The 24715-nt window shown below is 53.6% G+C and overlaps 1 protein-coding gene across 2 annotated transcripts; it reads left to right on the plus strand.

Annotated features, from left to right (window-relative positions):
• Window positions 1-169: 169 nt before the first annotated feature.
• Window positions 170-5469, plus strand: EMX2 (empty spiracles homeobox 2). Of its 2 annotated transcripts, XM_090278669.1 has the most exons (3): window positions 170-877; window positions 2749-2933; window positions 5118-5469. In XM_090278669.1, exons 1-3 carry the CDS (start codon window positions 469-471, stop codon window positions 5283-5285), a joined length of 762 nt encoding a protein of 253 aa, XP_090134795.1. In that variant the 5' UTR covers window positions 170-468; the 3' UTR covers window positions 5286-5469. The 2 variants fall into 2 exon arrangements, with proteins under 2 accessions (XP_090134795.1, XP_090134796.1); XM_090278670.1 differs by lacking the exon at window positions 2749-2933 and having other exon boundaries at window positions 5118-5289.
• The last annotated feature ends 19246 nt before the right edge of the window (window positions 5470-24715 follow it).

Raw genomic sequence — 24715 nt, forward strand, 5'->3', positions numbered from 1 at the left:
AAGAAGCGAACACTTCCATGGATTGTCCTTGGACTTAGGGCGCCCTGCCCGCCTTTTGCAGAGGAGAGAAAACTTTTTTTTGCCTCCCCCAAGAAACTCCCCCCTCCTCCCTGTCTCTAACTCCGACCCCCCCCCACGCCATCTCGCAAAAAAAAAAAAAAAAAAAAAAAATTACCCCAATCCACGCCTGCAAATTCTTCTGGAAGGATTTTTCCCCCCTCTCTCCAGGTTGGGCGCGTTTGGTGCAAGATTCTCGGGATCCTCGGCTTTGCCTCTCCCTCCCCCAACCCCCTCCTTTCCTTTTTCCTTTCCTTTCTTTCTTCCTTTCCTCCCCCCACCCCCACCCCAAACAAACAAGTCCCCAATTCTGGTCCGTCCTCGCCGCGGGCAGCGGGCGGCGGAGGCATCGCGCCGCGGTCGCCGGGAGCCGGGAGCCGGGAGCCCCGGGCGCCTGCTCCTCGGCGCAGCATGTTCCAGCCGGCGCCCAAGCGCTGCTTCACCATCGAGTCGCTGGTGGCCAAGGACAGTCCCCTGCCCGCCTCGCGCTCTGAGGACCCCATTCGTCCCGCGGCGCTCAGCTACGCTAACTCCAGCCCCATAAACCCGTTCCTCAACGGCTTCCACTCGGCCGCTGCCGCTGCCGCGGCCGGCAGGGGCGTCTACTCCAACCCGGACTTGGTGTTCGCCGAGGCGGTCTCACACCCGCCCAACCCCGCAGTGCCAGTGCACCCGGTGCCGCCGCCGCACGCCCTGGCCGCCCACCCCCTGCCCTCCTCGCACTCGCCACACCCCCTCTTCGCCTCGCAGCAGCGGGACCCGTCTACCTTCTACCCCTGGCTCATCCATCGCTACCGATATCTGGGCCATCGCTTCCAAGGTACGTGCCACGTCGCGGGACTGGCAGCGCGCCGCGTCCCGCACGCCCTGGGCCTGCTCGGGGTGGGCGCTTGGCAAGCCTGAACGGAGGTTCCTCCCGCTGGCAGGCCGTGCACTCTGCTCGTAAACGGGGCGGCAAGGGGTCGGGCGTGGTGTCGGTCCCCAGCTTCCGAAGCTGCGGCCAGTCTGGGGGCTGGCCTGCGGCCGAAAGTTGTCCCCGAATGCTCTCGGATTGCCGGTAGCCTAGGAACCGCGGAGCCCGCGGGGTCCCCAGTCTCTACGTCTGCTCGGCGATGCCCTCGCTGCGTTGGCTCTGCGGGGCGCGGACTGGGCCCAGCCGCCAAGTTTATCTTCGATTGCGTTCGACACTGTTCGCCGCCCGCTCCGCGCCCCTTCAGCCTAGACCCTTGACTTCTCTGTGTCCGACCTTCTTCTTCGGGCGGCGATCGGACCCGTGCGTCCTGGGCAAAATCGGGGGGTTTGTTTTTTCGTGTTCTTTTGGAGGCTTGGGAGGGGCGGGAACCCACGCAGGTTGACACCTCCGAGGCTCGGCACACTCTTACTTGGGTCCCGGAGCGGCAGCGTCTGGAAGACAGGTTCTGTCCGGTTTGGGTTATTTATTTATTTTTCTTTTAAGAGAAATGAACCGAGTCGGGAGAAGGGCTGGAGAAGATTCTGTTTGGTTATTTTCCTTTCTTGCTATTTTTTGGTTTGTTTGTTTTTTCTCTGTGTGGGGGTGGGAGGAAAGTTAAAACTCCCGAAAAAGAGGCGAGTAATTAGTTTTAACGTTCGGAGCCGGGCGAAGACTTACCTCCCGCAGCAGCCGATCAATACTCCCAGACTTGTCCATTCATTAACCCTTTTCGTTCCTGCCAGAGCCTAGAATCGGGTAGATGCCACCCCGCCCCTAATTTAAAAAAACAAAAACAAAACAAAACAAAACAAAAACAACTATTCGCCTTTATTCCCTGACCAGATTGTCTCCATTCCCGCCTGAACTGTCGGTTAGTTTTTCTTTGTTTGGGCTTTTAGTGAATCTGTTTCACACCCTAATGGGTGTACCCGAAACTCTCTGGCTTTGCTCGCAAAGTTTAGGCCTCCTTTTCCTTATTCTCTGCGAGCTACGCTCTTGGTCCCAGCACCAGGCCGGGAGTAGCCCGGATCTTCCCAAGCCCCGGACAGTCCCATCAGGTGCCCGCCGCTCGCTAACCCACGGGTTTCGATCCCTTCGCTCGGGTATCCCAGTTCTCTGGAGCCGGACAGCGGGGGAGCCGGGTCCTCCGGAGGCAGAGGCGGCAGAAGCGGGACACACCCGCCGGCGAGATTTAGGTCCCAGCCAGGCTGCGATGACACTCCGGTTCTCTACAGTTTCCAAGAGGGGAAAGACTTAAATACATTATATGAAAATAAGCCCTCGAGAAAACTCTGGATATCGGTCTGCCGCCTTTCCACCCCGGATCAAAGATCCCCGAGAGGGCAGAAAGAGAATGCCATTTCTTTGGGTCTTAGGCTCCAATCCCCGGGCCTGTCCCTGCCGCCCCCTTCTCTGACCTGGGCGCCCGGCACGGAGGTGGCAAGGCCCGCGCGCCAGGGCGGCTCCGAAGTCCGCTGAGGTCAGGAGCCTGGGGATTGGCCCCGCAGGGGGCAGCTTCAGATTGGGGGGCCGTACAAGTACAGTCCGGCGGTCCGGGCGAGGCAGTTGGGCCAGTATCCTCTTCTTGAGACTCCAGAGGGTTCCCAGCCCGCACGGGCCCAGCCGCAGCGGCTACGCAAAGGCCCTGAGCGCGGCGTCCCGCCAGCCCGGCTCCTAAGAAGCGCGCGGCCCCAGCCAGGCTGTCCCCTCTAACGGGACTTCTGCTGTGTCCCCCGCAGGGAATGACACAAGCCCCGAGAGCTTCCTTTTGCACAACGCCCTGGCCCGGAAGCCGAAGCGGATCCGAACCGCCTTTTCCCCGTCCCAGCTTCTGAGGCTGGAACACGCCTTCGAGAAAAACCACTACGTGGTGGGAGCCGAAAGGAAGCAGCTGGCACATAGCCTCAGTCTCACGGAAACTCAGGTGAGCCGGGCCCAGGCGCGGCGACCCCATCCCTCACGTCTGGACCCGAGCAGCTGGCCCACAAGTACGGCACTCAGAGAAGGCCTTCGGCAAAGAGCCCAGGAGCTGGTTCCACGCCCCCCCTCCCCTGCTCAGGATGTATGTTTCGAGGTGCTAGGCTTCCTTGAGCTCCAGAAGGAACTGCAGGAGGCTACCCCGCCCCAGGCTCTGGGTCGCTCCTTCTGTCCTCGGGGCAAGCCTTTCAGTTCCTGGCTAAGCCACCTTTGCATTTTTGGTGAAACTTTTGGTAAGAGTGTGGGGACCTGGCTGGAGTCCAGGAAGAGGGAGAGAGCAGAGGGGTCTCGGCATGTTGGGTGTCCAAGCTGGAGAAGTCTGGGAATTAGTTAAAGGCAAGTTTTGTGCGACCACAGGCCGGTGCTCACACCACTTACTCCTCCTGAAGGGATCTGAGAGTCAGAAGGCGGTGGCCATGAATCCTGGGCGCGTCCCTAAGTGAGAGAAACTGAGTTGGGAGGCGGCGAAGAAGGGCTGCCTCTGACGACAGACCCTTCCGTCGCCTTGGGGTCCTGAGGCTGGCCTGGCTCTGGCCTGCCTGGTCGGGGAGGGGGCTTAGGGCTGCAGTAGGTGCTACTGTACGCGGAGCCGCAGGGCGGGGTCAGAGTTCCCCGCAAACAGTAACGTTTTCGTAAAGATTAAGTTGTAACACTTTTTCTGGGAGGCGCAAAGAGGTCGAGGCTTTGTTTTAAAACGTCCTCCCTGGACAAAACCGAGGAGGGCCCCTCGGGTTCGTGCGCGGCGGGCACAAGGCGTGGTCCCGGCTGATTTCTCCTGGAGAGTCGAGGCGGCGGTGGTCTTTGTCCGCCTCGCTGCCCACGCTGCCTGCAGTCTTTGTGTGCGTGTCAAGCCCCGAGCGCACGGACGCGCGCCTTGGGCGAGCGCCGGGGAGAAATGAACCATCCTCCCCCTCAATTAGCAAACTCAAAGCAAATTAAACTCAGCCTTGTTCCAGCTATGCTTTTCCATGGGGCACTTCGGGGGGATTGGGGCATTCGGGAAAGCGAGCTGGGACCTGGGCTGGACTCTCCAAGTAGGGAGTGGAGCGGACCTCAGCGGCCTGTGGTTGTGTCGTCAGGATAGGGCAGGTCCGCCGGCACGGAGGTGCAGTCACCACCATCTCCCTTACCTGTACTTTCCTGGTGGAAAGCTTGAACAGTGTCACTGTCACTGTCTGGTCTGGTCACTGATTGGGGACCCACCACCCAGCTTCCCCAGGGGGTGATGGGAATTGCAGCTGAGTGAGTCCCTTGCCTCACTGCTCCCCAGACCTCTAGCAGCCGCTGTGGGGAGGCCAGGCTGGCAGAGGAGTCCTGGTAGAAAGTGAAGTGGCCAGGGTGGGAGCTTGGCCTTGTTCTGCTCTGAGACTGGTCTGGAGGGAGCAAGAAGAGTCTCTCCCCCTCTTTTCTCCTCTTTCTCAGTTTCTTTCTTCCCCTTTTATCCTGTGATCTTTCAGAAGCTTTCACTTTTGAGCCTCTTTTCCGAACTGTGATATGGTATAGCTGGTTTGGTCCCTAGGCTTCTGTACCCCATGTTCCTCCTGGCTTTCTCCAGCACCCCCTACCACCCACTCTTGCTCACCTGCAAGAATCCTGGGCAAGGAGAAGGAAGTTCAGGCAAATCCTGACTGCCTACCCAGGGCCCCGGCCTTACAGAGGAGGCGCTATATTTAGGCAAAGCTGCGGAAACCGACAGAAAATAGAAAGCACATTGGGCCCTGTAGGAAGCTGCAGCAGCTGGAGTGAGGTCTTTGCTGCACTGGCTAAGTAGAGGAGTTAGGGACATGTCTCTTTTTATTTTTCTTTACTTATTATTTTTATAGGGGTTTCCCATGTTTTGCAAGGCTTTTCTTCTCAGCGGAATGTGGGTGTCTGGTGCAGGGCAAGGTGAGAAGGCCTGTGCACTCTGGGCCCTGGCCGGGGAAAGTGACTTGGGAGGGCCAGGGCAGGGGGCCAGGCTTCCCGCCAGCTCTGCTCCCTGAAGGGAGGCCGTGCAGAAGCTGGCTGTAGGACACGCACTGGGGGACCGGACTGTTGCGTTTTTCAGACCGAGTCTGAGCTGGGCACAGGCAGAAGAGATAGGAGGGCGCTGTGGAGGAACTAACGCGCCCCTTCTGCCTCTGGCCCGCAGGTAAAAGTATGGTTTCAGAACCGAAGGACCAAGTTCAAAAGACAGAAGCTGGAGGAAGAAGGTTCAGATTCCCAACAAAAGAAAAAAGGGACGCATCATATTAACCGGTGGAGAATCGCCACCAAGCAGGCGAGTCCCGAGGAAATTGATGTAACCTCAGACGATTAAAAACACAAACCGAACCCCACAGAAACGGACTACACGGAGCAAAACAGACAGGGAGAGGAGGGGAAGAAGGAAAAAACAACAACACCCTACAAAACAAAAACAAACCACACACACAAAGATTCACCGAGAAGGGGAGAGGGAATCAGAGAGACAGCAGCGGAGCAACGCAGACTTTGGGTAGCGAGGGCGCAGGGTCCCGATCTGAGGCCGCGCCAAGAAGGCAGTGGACAGAGGCCTCCTTGATCAATACGCCACCCTTGTCTAAAGATGCAGTTGAGCGAGAGAGACAGACAGACACAGAGACAGAGAGACAGAGAGGGAGAGATCCAAACGTGGCAAAGCAGAAGGCACTCTGACAAGGGGAGCTGTCAGTCAAATGCCAAACCAGCGAGACCAGATGATGATTGGCAGGTATTCCGTTTATCACAGTCCAATTTAAAAAAAAAAGAAAGATAATTATGATGACAAAAGAAAAAACCCAACCAGGCACAGGACTTTATATTTTGCACTTCACAGTGTTGTTCCCCAATCTTTAAAAATAATTAGTATATTAACGATCGAAATTTCATATCCAGCCCCATCCCACACCTGTTCAAAAACTTGAATTGCATGTAGCAGTTGTTGGGCGAATGGTGTCTAAAGACAAAATTAATTGTAATTCTCTTTTCCTTTTAAAGACAGGTTCTGTGTGCTTTTTATTTTGATTTTTTTTTCAAGAAATGTGCAGTCTGTAAACACTTTTTGATACCTTCTGATGTCAAAGTGATTGTGAAAGCTAAATTAAGTAGACTCAGCGATAGTGGTCCTCTTACAGAGAGAAGTGGGGAGCTGGATGGGGGGCTTGGGGTGGCTGGGGAGGGTGCCCACAAGAGTCAGTAATTGTGTTGGAAAAAAAGAAAACCCACCTAAATTAATTCTATTTCTTGGACATTCCCTTTCCTAACATCCCAAGGCTTAAAACCATGAAGCAAACTCCTTTTAGTGGCTGGAGATATTGGCCGAGTTCAACCATTCACTGTCAAGGCCATTCCAAACTTTAAATCTATCTATTGCAAAAAGCGAAGGACTGTAGTTAGCGGGGATGATGTTAAGTGTGGCCAAAGACCCGGCGGCAAGTTTTCAAGCACTGAGTTTCTATTCCAAGATCATAGACTTACTAAAGAGAGTGACAAATGCTTCCTTAATGTCTTCTATACCAGAATGTAAATATTTTTGTGTTTTGTGTTAATTTGTTAGAATTCTAACACACTATATACTTCCAAGAAGTATGTCAATGTCAATATTTTGTCAATAAAGATTTATCAATATGCCCTCAGAGTAGTCGTCTTGGGAAATGGAAGGAAACTTTTTTGTCTTAAAAAGGTATGTTCACTAAGTTGAGTGTGGTCCTTCCCCAAGTAGGTTCAAGAAACCCAGCCTCCCCACCCACAAAAGGGCCAGACTGATGGATTCTTGGGCGTTTTAAAGAGAGATGAGGGTGGAAAGGGGAGAGGATTAAGAAAACCTAAGTCCTTCAGAAAAGGGATGGGAGAAAAGTTTTCCCAACCAGACCTTTGCCCATTGCAAGGCCCACTGAGGGAGTTTAGTTTCAACTGCAGGTTAAAAAAGCCTCCTTCTTTTAATCTCTAGTTATCTTTTATATCGCCAATGCCTAGATATATGGTTAGGTATTGAAGAATAGTCCTCAAAGATTGGGGGTAACATTTAGCAGAATCAAGAGTCCTGGGATTTTAAAACTGTTTCTGACTCTATACCCCAAAGTACAACTCTAACTCTCTCTCTCTCTCTCTCTTCCTTCTTTCCCTCTTCCCTCTCTCTCTGTTCCCAATCTGCCCAAGGTGGTGAGGCAGGCCCAAGGGCCTCAGCAGCCTTATAAGGCAAGCTTTCTGAGAAACCTCCAACTCTTAATTTTAACATTAAAGAAAAAGTTGTAACCAGTCTTGGAGGAAACTTAGCTCCCCCCCCCTTCCCCCTTCTGGGGGTACGAGGTTGTTTTTGCATGCTTCATTTGCTTCTTATCCTGATAGGCTGCATTAATCAGTTTTATTTCCATTGATAGAGAAACCTCGTCTGTTCTGTTCGAGCTACAAAGCGTCCTGCGAGCTTTTGTGGAAGTGCAAATCAGTTTAAGCAATTATCATACCAGGAATATGAAGGGGAAAGAGGAGGCCTTGCCCAGTGGTCTCCTTTAATCTCTTAATCCATGGATCCAGGGGGGCTGCCTGGACATAATTTAGGACAATCTCCCCACCCTTTACACTGTGATAAGGCCAAGTTACAATGCAGGGCAAAAATACAAGCTTTGTTAACATCCTGTCTTGAAAAGTTAAGATTAGACATTCTGTGCACGTGTGCGGACTACAGGGCACTATGGAAATTTTTCTTTCTCCCCCCCCCTCCTCTCTTCTAAAGTGGAATTCATTCTTCATCTTTTTCCCTCTTTATTTTATTTTTTAAATATATCTCTGCCTTGTCCGGTCCACCCCCGACCCCCATGTCTGTTCCTCTCAAGAGCCCTGGCTGTTCAAGGTGCATTTTCACGCAGACTCCTCTGGGAAGGTGTGTACGTTGTGGGGAGACTCAAGTGCAGGAGCTTGCTGGGGTGCGAGGGGGCCTGTCTCAGGGGACCCCCCTTGTCTGTGGAAGGGACTGGTGTACCCTGGGTATCCTGGAAACTCAAGTGGGGTTTCCAGCCTCATTGACAACAAGACCTCAGTGACCGATGGTTGTCCCCAATGCTCTGCAGTAAGTGCTACAGTCCCGCATCCCTTTGTCTACAGGAGTCACCTTTTCCTTCCGCCCGCTTGCCCAAGCCCAGACAGAGTACCTCAACCATGGAGCCCAGATCTGCTAAAATTCAGATGGACTTTTCCAAAAGAAACTTTCCCAATCAGATGAAAGGTTTATTTCTGCAGAACCATATACTTTTTTTTTTATGTACAAGAAAAGGGGGAGGGGGACAAAGATTTTTTTTTTTGTAAACGTCCTATGTAGTGTAACAGCAATAAAATCACCAGAGAATACCATTAGCTTTGAAAAAAACCCTAAAAGCTTTATTACAAACCAAGCTTTGAAAATAGGGGGGATTAGGCGGCTGAAAGGGTCCCACAATGGTAAGAAGAAAAGGTTTCATGCTAATGAGGTTAATGCCCTTTGTATCTCAGGCCTCCACATCTTCATTACGCGCTATCTCCGGCTGCACCGAGCGGCTCAGAGGGCCGCAATCCACTCCAACGCCCCCCTTCCCGGCCCAAAGAAGGATTTGATAGCAGCTCTGTTCAAACTAGATAATTATATCTTTTCAAGTCGGAATTAAGATAAAGAAAGTGAAGCAGAGGCGGCTCGCCTTGATCCACTGCAAACAAATTTGGCGCACTTTCGAGTCCTTCCCCCACCTCAAAAAGGCAGGACAGTCAGCTTATTAGCCGCTCGTTTGCTTTATTAATTCATCTATTTAAAGTGGCAGGATTAGAGCGTCTAATGTGGACGCGGGCTGCAGTGGCGCTGAGGAATATAAATATTTGCGAGATGCCATCCCACGATGGCTATCTGGGCGCTGGGCGCAGGGCAGGGTGCGGGGCGCGCGTGCCTTATGACTGCGGCCCCTTGGCAGTGCACGGGGGCTGGGCTGCAGCCTTTTGGACTAGGAGTGCGTGAAAGCTATGTGCCCCGGGCCTGGGTCCTCTTTAGTGTTTCATGGGTGTCAGGTCTGGATGCGCCTGGCAGGGTTCTGTGGGCACCGACCGACGGCCCGGTTCTGTGTTCCTCCCTTAACATGTTGCCTTGTGTCCTGCCTGTTACCCCAAATCGGGATGTAGTTTACACGTTTGATCCACACCCTGCTCCCTTGTTGATTACTTGTGGGCCTGCCCTGTGCATACCCCAGTGTCTAGTGGATTTGGGGAGAGGAGCGGCGTGGGGTCTCGGTTTGCATTTCCCTGTGTGCCCGGGCTACATTCTCCTTCCTGTGAGGCACACGTGAGTTCAGCCTGCGTTTTGAGTTTGGGATCCTGTTTCTCTGCACGGCCCAAAACCTGAGAGCCAGGGGCGGGGGTTTAAGGCAACAGAAACTCCTGGGGTGGGAGAAACCTTGGACACCCCCTCCGGGCAGTTACCCCTTTCTGTTTCTCGTTCTGGGTGAACGGTGCCCCCAGCTTCTTCCGACTCTGCTCCTGGCAGGCAAGCCGAGCCGAAGCGGGAGCGTTGGCGGCGCCCGGAACCTGCCGGGCCACTTTTGTGCTAGGGGCGGATTGTGGCAGGCAGAGAGCCGGGCCAAGCGGGCCAGGCAGAAAGGGGGCTCGGGCCTGCGCGCGGCCTTGGGAACCGCGGCTCCTCCCAGTCCCCGCCTTGACTAGCAGGAAAACAAAGTCTTGGACTCTCCGCCGCTTGGGGAGGGAGTCTGGCGGCTGGAAGGCCTGGCCCTGGGCCCCCGCTCCGCGACAGGGGGATCTGGGCTGGGCTGCCCGCCGGCGTGTGTGCAGTTACTAGTCGAAAGAAGGGTGTGGACGTGAGTTAGGGTGAAAGGCTGTGCTTGTGCATTTGCATAGGTCGAGTGTTTGAGTTAGGTCTGTGAAACGGTTGTGTTTGCATGGAGATGTAATTGTGTGTGTGAGCCAGGACTTGAGTCGGGATGTGTAGGGGCTAACTGTGCGCACTAACTGCGTGAGTTTGAGGGTGGAGACCAGGGCTCCTTGGAGTAGCTTGTGAGTGTCACGCTGTCCAGCTTTCCTTGTGCATCTACGTCGCATCACGGCCAGAACGTGTAGTCAGTTGTGCCGCTGTAATTACAGTGCCTACAAAGGTGCAGAAAATGCAGTTGTGTATAGGGTTTGTGTGCCGGTGTCCGGTCGTGCAGTGCGCGCTGTGAGTCGGGCTGTCGTTGGAGATCTCCGACGATGGGAACGGCCTCCGCGTGCGTGTCACTCCCCATAACATTTTCCGTGTTTGGGTGGGGGTGTGGGGGTTCCCGTGTGACGGCGCCCCTGCCAGCGCCAGGCAGCATGTGCGTATTTCGGGATCTAAGCGTGTATGTGTGTGTGTCCAGTGAGGAGGCCTGGGTTCTGGTGTTGTTCCCATAGCGCACCACTCGCTGCGGAGTTTGGCAAACAAAGGCCGCTTTTTTTTTTGTAACTGCATTTTTCTAGGCCGGCTTTTATTATTCCAGCAATCAGCGTTTGATTTACTTGTTGCCTCCTCAGAGCAGCCACGGGCCAGGCGTAAGAGGAAACGGGCCTGAAGAGCTGGGCCGCGGGGCCCGGGAGGCCGAACTGCCGGCCACCGGTGCGCCTCGTCCGCGGCTCCGCTCCCGCGCCGTCCAGTTTACTTCCCCACACCAGCCCCGGAGCTTGGGGGAGTGGGAGTTTTGAGAACTCGCTGACCCCAGCCATGACCCCGCTCAGGGAGGTGGCTTCTCTCGGCGAGACCCGGTACACCAGGAAACCCGAAGCGAATTGGTGCCACACTTGAAAGCGAAAGGTCCATTCATCAGCCGCGCCCCAGCGTCTAATTGGCTTTTGTTTGTTAGTGCCTGTTGCCCGACGTGGAGGGTGGGGGGCTGGGAGGGCCCTGGGGCTGCAAGTGGGAATGCCAGGCGCCATGGGCTGGGGTCCGTGTAGGGCAAAAGCGCGTCGCGCTCCTCTGAGGGGGCGCCAGAGCGCGCCAAAGATCGTGCCCACGTGCAAGGATGCTGGGCGGGAGGCTGGTCTCCAAGTGTCCCGGCCGGATCCCTCTAACCGCGGAGACTCAGAGCCTCGTGTTTGCCCTCATCTCCACCTGCAGACTGAGCTCACCTCTTTCCTGGGCATCCTGGGGATTTCAGATCTGCCTTCCTGCCTCTCCCAGGTTCCCAGCCCAGGCGCTGGCCTTGGGGCTAGGTTGGGCTCACGTCCTGCCTTTCTTCCTGCTTTGAGTTCAGGCGCCCTGGTCTCTCCATCTACCTCCGAGAGACTCTGACTTCCTCCTCCCTAGGCATAAACCCGGCACTGTCCTCCGGCCAGCACCCCGCTTCGCTGAGTGGGGCAGCTAAGAGAATTTAATTGGGAGTTGCCAGACTCTTCAGGGCTCGGAAGGGGAGAGAGCCCAGGTCTCAGTCACTCTAAATTCGATCTTTCCGTTTGAGTCAAACCTCCCGGTCCTGTTCTCCCTCTCCACCCCATAGCTACTACCTCTCAGCACAGCACTGGAGAAGCCCAAGGGGAATAGCAGGGGTAAGGTCTTTCTCCCAGAACAAGCCCAGAGGCCAAGATGCACCTGAATGACCTGGGAGGTGCCTGGGATGAGGATGGGGTCCTGTTAAAAATGGCCCAGGGTCCCCAGCCCCACACCTGTCCTCTGTCTTTGTGGGAGGACCGGCTTTGCCCGGCAGTGGCCTGGCTGCCCCCTACCTCAGGCTCTGGGCTCAGTTCAGCCCCAAGCTGCCCCTGTCCGCAGCCTGCTCCAGGCCCTATATATATTGCGGGTCTCTATAGCCCTCGGCTGGACCCTGACGTCAGGAAGAACTTGATCTTGCCTGCTTTGCTCCTGCTTCTGAAATTGATCCTTGAAATGAGAGAACAGACTCTACACAATTCCCATGGCCTTGACATAAGGTACAGCGATAAATATACACCACTAATGAGCAATTACCATATAATCACCTTCCAATTAGCTCGCATAATGATGAATTAAACATTCTAGCAGGCGGGATTAGGTTTCTTACTTTGTATATTATTTACGAAGGCTATAGCTTCTGCAAAGAACCAAATATCAAATTAGATGGGGAATTTTCACTTGGGGGTAATTATGCATTCAGGCCAGTGGCTGTGTTCTGGTCACTTGTCAAATGAGGCCTCCTGCAAGGTACTGACCAGTTCATTTGGGCGTTCATTTCCCCTGTTCTTCCTCTTGCGTTAGGTCGCAATGGCCTTTTTTTTTTCCCTTTACCACCCTGGCCTGCCGGGCGAGAGGCTGGGAAGGGGTGATGATGAGGGGAAATAGGGGGGCGTTCGGGGAGGGACCTTAGTTTTGCTGAGAGGATGTGGCCCGGGCATTGAGGCCCTCCCAGCGCCTGTCCCTCGGGTCCTGCCCGCTCTGGCCAGGAGTTCCTTTCCTCTCCAGGCTGAGAAGGACACCCCTGGCACATTTCTGGGGCCTGGGAGCCATGAGAACATTGAGAGAACAACCGCGCTGCCCTCTGAGCGACATCACAGAGCCCAGGATGGCGCCTGCCCTCGCGTGCCACCAGACCTCCCCTAGGTCTCCTCTGGGCCTCAGTGCCCTCTATTCCGATTTCTACCCCCACTCCCACCCCAGGCACAGGGCAAGAGGGTGTGCGTGCATGACACCCACCTCTCTTGTTCTGAAATGAATTTTGGCAAGAGATTAGCTCCTAATCTGATCTAACGTGGCTGACATTTGGGAAGAAGATGAAAATGGCAGCTCAATTTCTTTCAGAAACAGGGTCACTTTCTCGGGCTTTGCTCTGCTCCCCAGAGAACATGGATGCCCCTCCCCTTCTCCCCTAAACCAGAGGAGCTGGCCTGGAGCTCAGATGGGGGTGGCAGGGAGGCACCAGAGACTGCTCACCCCAAACCCAGGTCAGCAGGGGCCCCTGGGGCTGGACCGTGTCCTGTGTGCATGTGTAAGGGGATGGGGCACTTCCTCGTCCATCCTCCCCCAGTCCTTTCAGGGCACCACACAGGTGGATGCCCCTGGGCCACCATCCAGGACTCTTTAGGCTGGAGAGCATCTTTCCTGTAGGGAGCCCATGGAAGATAAGAAAGTTTCAGGAGTCACCAGACAGGGAGTTCATTAAACCTAGGTATCCCAAGGCCTGCCTGGTGGCCTTTCCTCTGTGTCCTCAGAACAAGGGAAATTTCACCTGGGGGTTGGGTTGTTAGATCCTGCCCTCTTATTTAGAGGGTCTGGCCTATTTAGAAATCATGGATGTGAATGTGACCTCTCCCCTTTTTGCCTCCCAGAGGCTGCCACATCCTGCCAGGTGGGAGCCAGAGCTTCACTTTCTCCCCAGACTCCCACATACCCATTGCAGATACAGGAGGTGGGTGGGACATGTTTTGGCTGCTTAATGGGCCCCATAGTGCCTGGCCTCAGCTGGAACCATTTGGGCAGTAGCTGCATTCTGGTGCCAGGCAGGAGGGAACAGGCAGAGTCATTTGGGGGGGGACCTGCCTGGGCAACGGATCCTCTTCTTAAGGCAGGATTGCTTGGGGTTCAGACCTAGACCAGGAACAAGCCAAGAGAATCTGTGCCTGGGTTCCTGAGAGCGAGTGTGGTAGGAAGAGTTTTGTGCCTGGTTTTTGCCGTGTACTTTTCATGCTGGTGGTCACAGGTGCATGAATGGTGGTACCTGGATGTGTTTGCATAGAATGTCACTTCAAGCATGTGGATCACATACATGGGTATGTAGGCATGCACACTGGCCATAGGGGAATGGGGCTGCTATAACCCGTACTATGTCTGCAAAGCTTAGGAAAAGGCATCTTTTCTTCTTGGTGGATGATTGCCCTGTGACCGATGGAGTGAAATGTGAGCTGAATTTCAGCAAACCCCACACCGCATACCTCTTAGGTGGTGCACAATCTGTATCCCACCCGCTGGATCTCTGGAGAGGATTCTGTGTGTTGGGTGTGATATTATTGAAGGTGCCTTTATTATTGTTATTTTTATAAGATTTTATTTATTTATTTTTAGAGAGAGGGGACAAGAGGGAGAGAGAGAGGGAGAGAAACATCAATGTGTGGTTGCCTCTCATGCACCCCGAACTGGGGACCTGACCCACAACCCAGACACATGCCCTGACCGGGAACTGAACCAAAGACCCTCTGGTTCACAGGCCAGTGCTCAATCCACTGAGCCACACCAGCCAGGGCTGAAGGTGCCTTTATTATTAAGAACCAGTTTTGCTCCGAGCAGTTCCTACTTCCCTGATGTGCACCTAGCTGGGGATTGCTCCTGCCTCTTTCCCAGCGTGGAGGTTCTGGATGCAACAGCCACCATTACTTGCTACCACAAAGTATCTGAACGTGATGCAAAAGGCTGGTAATCACAGGTGAGTGAGGCTGAGTAACCGACAGTGCACATGTGTGTGTGTGTGTGGTATGTGTGTCTGTGTGTGTACAAATGCTTGAGAGTGAGCGACTGTGAATGTTTGTGGGTGAGAGCCTGCAAGTGCATGCGTGTGTGTGTGTGGGGGGTGAGCATAGGTGTGATCATGGGGGGGCATGGCTGAGTGTGTTGGTGGGGGGCCATGTAAGAGGTGGGAGGCACAGCTGGCTTCTCTGTCCTGGCTCCCCCAGCCCCACAGCACCCCCTTTGCTCAAGCAGTCTGCCTCCTGGAGGGCCCACTGTGCCTTCTCCCTGCCTGATGTCCTGGTCCCCCAATCTAAATGATGGCAATTATGTCTCCCATGAAAAACAGAAGTGGGGTCTAATACTGCAGATCACGTCAAGTGCGAGGCCGCTGCTTCGTTAAGTAAATGACGCCATATTGATTCAGATGTCACTTTCCCTACTTGACATGTAGGGGCAGCACAGAGGGGACTTCTTCAGCTTCAGAGATCCTGGTGTGTGTGGGGTCACTGCTAAAGCTTATGGAAGGGCTCCTCTTCTTTACTACACCCCCATGCAACCTGCTTCCCCACAAAGCTCGAGTTTTCCCAGCTGAAAAGGCGGTTTTACTTAGACTATGCTACAGTCCTCAGAAAGAGAAGTGGTTAGATCAGTGTGCACATGCGTGTTGTGTGTGTGGGCCGACGACATAGGTACTCAGGTACTCCTTGCCCGTCAGCTCTCTGAGCAGGTTTTGTCTGGGCAGGTGCAGACTTGGAAGAAGAGTCCAGAGGGGTCACTTGACTCCTGGCCCTGGGAAAGGGCACAGGTAGGGCCAGCAGCCTCTGGGAATCTGTAGCCTGATGTTCATCTCTGAAGCTCCCGCCCCTTCCCTGTGCCTGTACTAGATTGTAGGCCAACCTGTGGGCAGGGGGTGAGGAGCTGTTGCTTCTGCTCCAGACACCTACTATATGCCAGCACTTTACAGGCACTGCATCGGTTTGTGCCCGCCCCCTGCCACAGGTCAGGTCCCTGGTACTGCCCTCCTGCCCACTGCCCTCTCCAGCCTCTCTTTCTAGTGCAGACTGGGGGGTGATGGAGAGCAACTGGAGAGGGAGAGGCCTGGCTTCTCTCCTTTCCAGGCAGCTGTTTGGCTCTCTCCTGCCAGTCGAAGGGATGAAACTAGGGTGGGAGGAGGGTCACAGGAAAGAGACTGGAACCAACATAGCCCCAGCCCACCTGGGCCCTTTCTGCTGCCTTGATTGTGATTTGCACCCAGATCTCATCTCCATATTTGTTTCCAGGAAGCCATTTCCCGGAGACCACCCTTTCTCTGGGTATCATTTTCCTCCCTCTCTCCTTCCCTCCCTCCCTTTCTTCTCTCTTCCTTCCTTCCTTTATTTCTCTCCTTTACTTGTAGGAATCTGTTGCATAGATATGCTCATTTATGTGAAATGGCGTATGCACGAAGCTAATAAGCACTGTTGCGTGTTGTAGGGAAATATTTGAAGCAATCTAAATGCCCATTGGTAAGGGATTAGTAAAATAAATACCCTCGAGTAGGATGCCATGCAGCAGTTAAAAAGAATGAAGCATAATTTAAGTTCTAAAATGGGAGGATCCCTAACAGATGTAAATGTTTATTGATAAAAGCAAAGAGAGTGTGTGGACTATCATTCGCATAATAGAAGTGCATAAAAGGTGTGTATAATTTGTTCAAAGTAGCTTATAAGCTTTCTAGGAGCAGGCAAAAGGAACTTTCTTAAATGCCACGCATAGTTTCCAGCTCCTTCAGTAGCTGGTTGCTGCCCTCCAGATGTAATGCTATAGTTCTTATGTGCCCGATGTCCCCTTTGCAGTGGGGCTCCCCGAATGGAGCACCTGGACCCAGGTGGTTCCCTTCAGTTCTAAGTAGAACACCCCATCTGTGTTCTGGCCACAACTGGTAATGCCACCCAAGACAACATTGGCATCTTTGGCAATGCAACCAGGCGTTGGGCAAAGCCGTAGAAGTTTGCCAAGCCAGCTTTCCCCCAGAGAAGGAATCCTGCAGAAGGCCCCACTGGTAGTCATGCAGCCTGGGCTTGGATATTTCCAGAGCTGGGAAGCTCACTACCTCACAGATTTGCCTTCTGGTCTCGTCCGAAACAGCTCTGAGTTTTAGCATTGTCTTTGCACCCTGCAGAACACGTCTCCTCTCCTGGGAGTTTACCTAGGGACATGGCAACTGTTTGAAGCATCTTCTCCCCTCATTCCCCCTTTCTCCTATTATTATGAAAAAAAAAAGCAAACTTATGCAACCTCAGGAAGAATAGTGTAATCTATATGTTTACCACTCTCAACAATTATGGTCTAAGTTGAATTGTGCTCCCCCCATTCATATGTTGAAGCCCTGACCCCCCACCCCCATCCCCCGGCCTTACCTCAGAATGTGACCTTATTTGGAGACAGGGTAATCAAGTTAAAATGAGATTGTTTGCATGAGCCATCATCCATTATGACCGGTATTCTTATACAAAGAAATTTGGACACAGACATCCAGAGGGGAGACCGTGTGACAAAATAGGAAGGAGGTGGCCAGCCATCTGCAAGCCAAGGAGAGGCCTGAAGCAGAGCCTTCCTGCATGACCCTCAGAAAAAGCCATCCCTGTTGACACCTTGACCTTGGACTTTCAGTCTCCAGCAATATGAGAAAATAAACTTCTGCTGTCCAAACCACGCAGAGTATGCTATATTGTTACAGCAGCCGTGGCAAGCTCATACAAATTACCAACTAATTCTTGTTCCGTCTGTCTCTTCCAGGCAGGCCCCATTCCATCCTACTCATCTGAAGTAAATTGCAGACACTGCATCTTTTCACTAGTAGCATATTTGGAATGTATCTCTAACTGGATTCCTTGAAAAGCTTAGCCACAATATCATGATTCCTCAATAATTCTGCTTTCCATGAGGCGATGGTGGGCTCATCTGTGAACACAAATGTCTTCCTCCCATCTGTGTGTTTGGGGATAATGGGGATGCCTCCCTCTTTCTTTGTGTGAACCAGGGTCCTTGATGTTGCCAGACTGGCCATACTGCAGATATTAGCAGGTCTCGAGGGGGTCTCAGGAGGGGTGTTGCTCCCTTCCCTGGGGCCTTGGGGCCTGTGGTCATGTGCCTGTCCCCCTTGGACCCCAGCCCCTCTAGCCACTACTTCCTAGACTGTGTTGTTGCATGAGATACCCCTGGGAACCAGGCTCCAGCAGGGACTCCCAGGATAGCTGAGGCAGAGCATGGGCAGAGTCACTGTCCCGATCCAGAGTCACCTCCTTGGAGGAGCAGCTGAGGAAGGACCCAGCAGCGGGGGTCAGCCTGGGAGAGTCCTCCCAGTTGCTCTCTGTACACCTCCAGCTGGGCCAGGGCTACCTTCCTTCGCTGCGGTCTGGGAGGGTCTGAACCCTGGAAACCACAGCCACGGGCCCCCGGCCTCTCCCAGCAGAGCTGCGCATGGCTCCCAGTCTCCCCCGGCTGCGGCTGCATCGTTAAGTAGCGTCCCTGGCAGGTAATTACACCCAGGGCAGCTCAGTTGCACCCTAAGCAAATTAGGTGCTGATCTGAAGGTGTAATTAAGCAACACTGAGTGTGGTTTAGTAATTGCAAGTGCCTTTCCTCACCGGGGCGGCAGCTCCAGGCCAAAAGACCTGCCAGAGGGCGTCTTGCTCCACGACCCTCCCTGTTCTAAGTCTAGGCAAAGAGACCCCTTGCAGCCAACTTCGGTTTGGTCTCTAAATATTGGGGAAGCACTGTTGGATGTGTCAGGGTGCTAACCGTAATTAGCATTCTTGAGGAACAAAATACACAACAAGCCTTCTATTGTTTCCTTAATTATATGTCTTCTGATATGAAACAATCCCTTGGTGTTGGTGATGTGTTGATTAATTATCCCAAACAGTTCCTTTTGAAAGTCGGGAAATGTTTCTCTTGACCTCCTTCTCCATTTCAAGGAGCCAACCTCTCGAGTTTCCTCAAGAGCGTTGTTGTTACCTGTGCGGGAGAGGTGGGCGGGGAACTGGGGAGCTCGGGGCTGTGCTGGGGCAGGCTGGCTGGTGGGCCTCTGGGGTCCTCGGGTCTCTGATGAGCAGGGCTGGACGACATTCTAGGCTGACTCCTGGGAGATGGATCTGCAGCACCTCTGTGTGCCCCAGACTGGCCCCGTCGGGGAGGGTCATGTGCGCGCAACGTTGGAACAATGGAACAGTCGTGGCGTGTGTCTGGAGTTTCTGGACCCTCCAGTCGGGATGTCCTGGTGACTCACTGAGCAGTCTCTCCCAACTGTCGCCCGCATGGACCACCCCTCACTTTCCTCCACCCTCGTTTGTGTTTTGAGCTCTCCCAGCAGCCTCTGCGAAGCACGCCTGGTGAGGCAGCAGTGGGTACAAGGCCTGGCCTGAGGGCATCCACAGGGCTGCAGCCAGGGAGAGGGCCCAGGGCTTTGTCAGGTGTGTGTGGGTGACATTGTGGGTGCCCAGAGGAGGGGGGCGCTACCTCAGGGAGTCACAGATGTGGGTGACTGGGCATAGGTGTGCATGGCTGTGTGGATGTGTGTATGGGTGTGTGTGCAAGTATGTGGATCTGCATGGGAGTGGATGAGTGTGTGTGAGTGTATGTAGGTATGAGTGTGTGACTGTGTATATGCATGGGTATGTGTATATGGATGTGTGTATTTAGGGGTGTGTGTGTGTGTGTGGATGAGTGCATATATGGGTATTCATGGCTGTATGGATGTGTGTGTATGGGTGTGTGAGTGTGTGCATTGTGAAAATGGAACAAGGTTGGAGAGTTGTTCTTCTGGGGTTTCCTTTTAAGTTCCTGGTCTCAGCCTTTGCTCGCAAGGGCCTAAAATACCTCCCTCTGTCCTGTTACTATCCATCACACCTTTCTTGGCCTTTTAGGGCTATCTCCAGGCCCTCCGCCTTCAGGAAGTCTACCCAGATTTCCCAGCCAGCCCTCTGGGGCCTCTCCATACGGAGCCTGTGATCATTTCCTTATCCTCTTGCTGACACAGCTACCTTTCTCTAAGCAGGTAAATCCAGTGGGCTCTAAGAAGGCATGTGGGAGCAACCCATCCCCGTCACTCCTTGGTGCCCAGTTCTGGCCAGAGCTGCTCGGCCTTTCCTCCCTTACCTCTTCTGCTGTCGCCTCCCTGTTCTCTCTCCCAACCCTGGCCTTTTTGTGTCTCTCCTTCCCCGTCACATCTGCCTGTCTCTATGTGTCTCTGTGTGTCTGTCTTTCCTGCCTCATTTCAAAAAATATTTGAGGTGGCCCACAGGGAACATAATTAAATCTAATGAATGATACATGTGAAGTAGAAACCAATTGTAATGTAAAAATAAAACAGTAAAAAGTCAGTACCAGGGCAACCATAACTCACAAGAGTCAAAATGGCCAGGAGAAGATTGACTTAGAATACAGATATTATAAGATCCTATAAGATGGTCATTATATGCTTTGTGCAGGGCTCTGACCTTTATGTGCACGATTTCATTTCGTCCTCTCGATAGTAACCGCAGTGGTGGGGACTCTCATACTCCCATTTTATAGATGAAAACATGGGGCTCAGAGACGTTGAGTCTTGCCCACGGTCACACAGTCAGTGCATGACAGAGCTGAGGTGTTGTCTGGCCTCGGACAAGCCCCTCTGCAGCCTGTACCAAGGAGTGACAGGCTCAGCCTAGAGAGGAGGAGAGCTCATGGGGGGTGGGGGTGGAGGCGCAGCAGTCAGGGGAGGTTATGGGGAGCAGGATGCTGGGAAGGGTGAAGAGGTAAGTAACAGGACCGACGCCCTGACGGACCCAGCAGTGTCAGGAGGTGGATGAGAAGTGATGCGGGCATAACGGAGGCCAGGGGGGCAAGGCCAGGCAGTAGATCTAGGTTCTCAGAAGGAGGGAGTGGGGAGAGCAAGCAGACCCAGCCAGAGGGCCCTCAGAGGTGAGATCCCACCTGGCAGAGGAGCCTGGGCAGCCCTGACTACAGAAAGCAGAGCCCCTTAGCCACGCCCCCTTCCCTCCACACACCCCCGGGGGCGGGGGCGGGGGCGGGGGCGGGGGCGGGGGAAGTCCCTTCCAGGAGAGGAAAGGCAGCCTTGTCTTGGGGCACACCTGGCTGCCCCACTGGGCCTGGCGTTGGGTTTCAGGAGCACTCGATAACAGGCCCGGGGCAGTCCCCTGGGGAGGGGCTGTGTACCCCTCTCTGCCCGTATCCAGTCCCCTTTACTGGCTGCCCACCAAAAAACTACTTACTTTCCTGAAAGCAAGTGAGTACACAGTACACCTGTGTGGTGTCGGGGCCACTGGGACAAGTGGCTGCTGAATTAAGTGGCTGGGCTGAGCTGGGGGTGGTGGGAGGACAGGGGTGGGTGGTGCACCAGGGAAAAAAAGAGAAAGTGTCTTGTCTTAAGGGGCGCGCTGAAAGGCAGGGTTTAGAAGGTAGAAACAGGGTCTCTTCACTTCCCGTCTGGGGCGTCAGTCTTGGAAAATCTCTCATCGAGGTGGGTTTAAAAACTGGAGCTGAAATGAATGGCTTGGGCCCGAGCAGACGTGGCTGGGCGATACAGGTGCCCTTGACTTTGAGAGAAAGGGCTCAGACCCTGGCGATGAAATTGGACCGTCTTAATGGACTCTCACTCATGCCAGCCATGCAGACCCCTGAAGAACCCAGTTTACGTAGTGTGAGGAATCCAGTCTCCTACCACAGCCCCAAGTTGCATGTTTCTGCTTAAAGTGGCCGCTCACTTAGCAGCTGTGTGAGTCAGGCCAGTTTCTCAGCCTCTGCTTCTTCATTCTTAAACGAAGGCAATGATCAAACTGACAACATGGAGTTGCCATGTATATTGCACGAGCCTCGCTTGCTGTAAGAGCTCAGTAAATGCTGGCCACTGTAATAATTATGCTATCAGTTTGGGGAGCAAAGGGCTGCCGTTAAATTCTCAAGAGGTCAGCTTTCTCTTGACTGTGCCCTGCCATCAGAAAGAGTCCATTTATGCAGTGGGATACGGCCAGGAGACCCTGATCCCAGTTCCAGTTCCTTCTCTGATGGCTGTGTTGACTTGGTAAGTCCCTTTCCCTCTCTGGGCTTCCGTGTTCTCATCTGGTCAGCGAAAGAGTTGGACCAAAGGACCTTTTCAGCCTGACAGGTCTGTGATGTCCCTTGAACATCATCTACAGAGTGGTCCCCTCAGGGGCCTCTGACTGGCCCTCAGGGATCGAACTTCCAGGAGGAACCCTCAGCGATAGGAATGATTTCAGTGGGAAAGGTGATTGGAGAATCTTTTTTCTCAGTATAACTCCCCCAGGCCCCAGATGAGCCTTCACGCCCCCAGCAGGCTTTGCTTAGAGTTGGATGAAGACGCCTTATTGCCATGCCCTGAACGGGCTTACCCTGCGCAGGCACACACAGAGCACACTCCCAGTAAGCATGGGGATATGCGTGCACACACACACACACACACATCCACACACATAACACACACACAGAGCTTTCTGTGTAGAGGCCCCACCCTACCCCACCCCGCCCCCAGGTACGGTGTGGTTGGTGGTTTCAGAGCACCCAAGTGCTGCCTGTAGCATTGCCGGGTACAGCAAATATAAACACAGGATGTCCAGGGAAATTAGAAAAAGAGCTCTAATGGCTAAGTTTTTGTAACTTATTGACAAAAACTGAATATTGGGCATTTAGGACATCCTGCCACACCATACAGGATGTGATACATATTCAGCAAATATAGGATATGTCTTGTGTTTACAGGGCACTGGCAACCCTATCCTGCAGGCCCCCAAGTCTCAAATGAATTGGACTGAAAACTATGAAAAACTCCTTGGCTTGGAAACAAGTTCATCTGGAATGTTCTCAGGTCCGGGGTTTGGGGGAAAAGGGAGAAAATAAAGGAAAAGGTCCAGCGCTGGGCTAAGGGCTTCGTTGGGGTAGGGGCCTGGCTGAGCTGTCTTCCAGAGAACTGATCTCCCTTCCTCCCTCACTGACCAGTGCCCAGTGCCCAGTGCCCTTCTCACTACCCCATCAGCCCTTTGTTTCAGGGGTGGCTGCCAGGGTGCTGCTGCTATTCCAGGGTAGCTCTGACTTAGGGAAATACCGCTTTGGGGGAAGAAGAGGGAGTGGGAAGGACCCAGCTCAGACACCATCTCAGCCCCCACTAGTGCCCAAGCCAGGAAGAGCCCTCTTCTTAATTCTTCGTTCATCAGCCCTCTGAGTGGGCAGGGACCCTCCCCACTGCAGATGAGCAAACGGAGGCCAAGGAAGATTCTGCTGGGCCTCTAGGATGTTTGCTTTAGAACTAGAAAGAGGCCACCAGTCCCTCGCTGAGCCCAAGCTGGACTGGGCTCCGCTGCCTTGTGGGGCTTCAGCCTGCCCAGATGGGTAGGAGGGGCAGTCCGTGGGCACCACTGTGTGCAGGGGACCAACCAAGCTGTGCGGCAGAGCTGAGGCCTGGGGCGGAAGCATTAGCCAACCTACCTCTCTGCTCTCCCCTTTCCCCTCCCAGATCAGAACAGAGAGGGGCCGTGCTCATCACAGGCACCTCGGAGGTATGACCTGTTGAACAGAGGAAGTGGTGACAGACATGACTTTGGGGCTGCAGGCTTGTGTGCAGATTCCTGCTTTGTCTCTTTCCCTGGGCAAGTCATGGCTCTCTGCTCTTCATCTGTAAAGTGGGAACTGCAGCACTTGGTTGCTGTGGGATTGAGTTAATGCAGGGAAAATACGTTGCCTAGAGCACAGCATATAGTAAGGGGTCAGGAGATAATTGTTATTGCTTTATTAATGCTTATTAGAGTGATGCTGTAATGTTTCTTTCATGCACATTTATAGGACATCTTCAATAAACCAGGCACTGGGCTAGGGACAAAGGGGGTCTTCAGGGCAAGCAATGAGTGCTTCTTGTTCCCTAGGAGCTGCTGACAGTCTGGTTGAGGATTTCAACAAGCCATATACAACAAAATTAGTGAGCAAGGAAAGCTGGTGGTAAGTGGAAGTCATGTGGCTTGGTCTTTAAACATGTGACTACTTTAAAGGAGAAGGTTGTGGTAGTCAGGGAAAGCTTCCTGGAGGAGGTGAGGTTTAGGCTCTGGTTCTGGCTGGCTCCTGGTCCAGGTTATCCTGCTTAGCACTCTGTACTTAAAGGCAGGCCTCACAAGAGTGTCGTCTTGGTAAGTGACCCTGGCCATGTGCTCAGGGGCTGAACAGAGGCTCCTGGGTGGAAGAAGAAGTGAGTGTCCATGGCCGGAGTTTGGAAGAGCTTGGAAAATCTCAGCTCTTCACCTGTTCTTGACCTCCTCAGCCCAGCAGAGAGGAGACAGGTAAGACCCTGGGTTTGCCATCTTGGGGCCCCGGCTGGGAGGCTGCTCTCCTAAGAAGCAGAGAGCCAGCCCCTTTCTGCCCACAGTGATTCTAGGTGACCACTGTGGGCTTAGTCTTTCTGCACAGGGACGAAGAAGACCCTCCCTTGCCACAGGGAGTCCATCTGGTTTTTATTCTTACGTGTAGCACTGACAAATGCTATTGCAAAAAGTCAGAAGAAGGTAAGAGAACCATACCTCTTCCCAAATGAATATTTCATCCAGGCCCTTGATGGATGGAACTTGACATTTTCAGGCTCGTTAGTGTGGAAGTCCCTTACAGTGAGCACCTTGCATTGGGAGGTCCCAAAGGGGCTTTTACTTCAGCATCAGTGAGAAATTTGGCTTCCAGAGAGAAGCTGCCTGGCAGGGCTGACCCCTACTCTGAGGCTCCCCCTTCTGCTCAGTGGAGGCCCAGCTGGGCTCTGTGTCCCCTTCTCCAGGGTGGAGGTCCTTCCAGGATCCTGGAGGCCAGCCATGGGCCAGCCTCCCCCTTCCATCTCCCAGGTCAAGACCCTGGATTGTCAGACTTGGAAGAGATCTCAACAAGTTTTTCTCCAGCATGTGGGAAAACTGAGGCCCAGGGGGCAAAGGGGTTTGCTCAAAGTCACCCAGAAAGTTGGAAAAAGAGAGGTTACAGAAAACGGTATGGACCCTGAAGGCAGAAAGAGGAGGCTTTGAGTTTTGTGCTGCTCCTCACTGGCTGTGTGACCCTGGATAGCAATGCCCTTGACTTGCGCCACTACCAAGGTGCCTAGCACGGTGCCTGGCACAGACTGATGACCCAAGATGAGTGCTTGCTATTCTTCTCGTTGTCATGAAGCCCAGGCCTCCTGATTTGCAGTGTGGCCCGTTAGTTCATGGCGCGGCCTCTTCTCCGCCTCCGTAAGTTGCCCAGCAAAAGTCAAACACAGCAGCTCTGCTCTGGCTTTGTCCTGTGACCTGGAGCTAAATGGCAGGGGCCTCTGGAGGCCAGGCAACAGGGAGGCAGAGCTT

Source organism: Furipterus horrens, unplaced genomic scaffold (assembly GCF_987537825.1).
Source record: "Furipterus horrens unplaced genomic scaffold, mFurHor1.1.pri manual_scaffold_5, whole genome shotgun sequence".
In the NCBI taxonomy this organism is placed as follows: Eukaryota; Metazoa; Chordata; class Mammalia; order Chiroptera; family Furipteridae; genus Furipterus; species Furipterus horrens.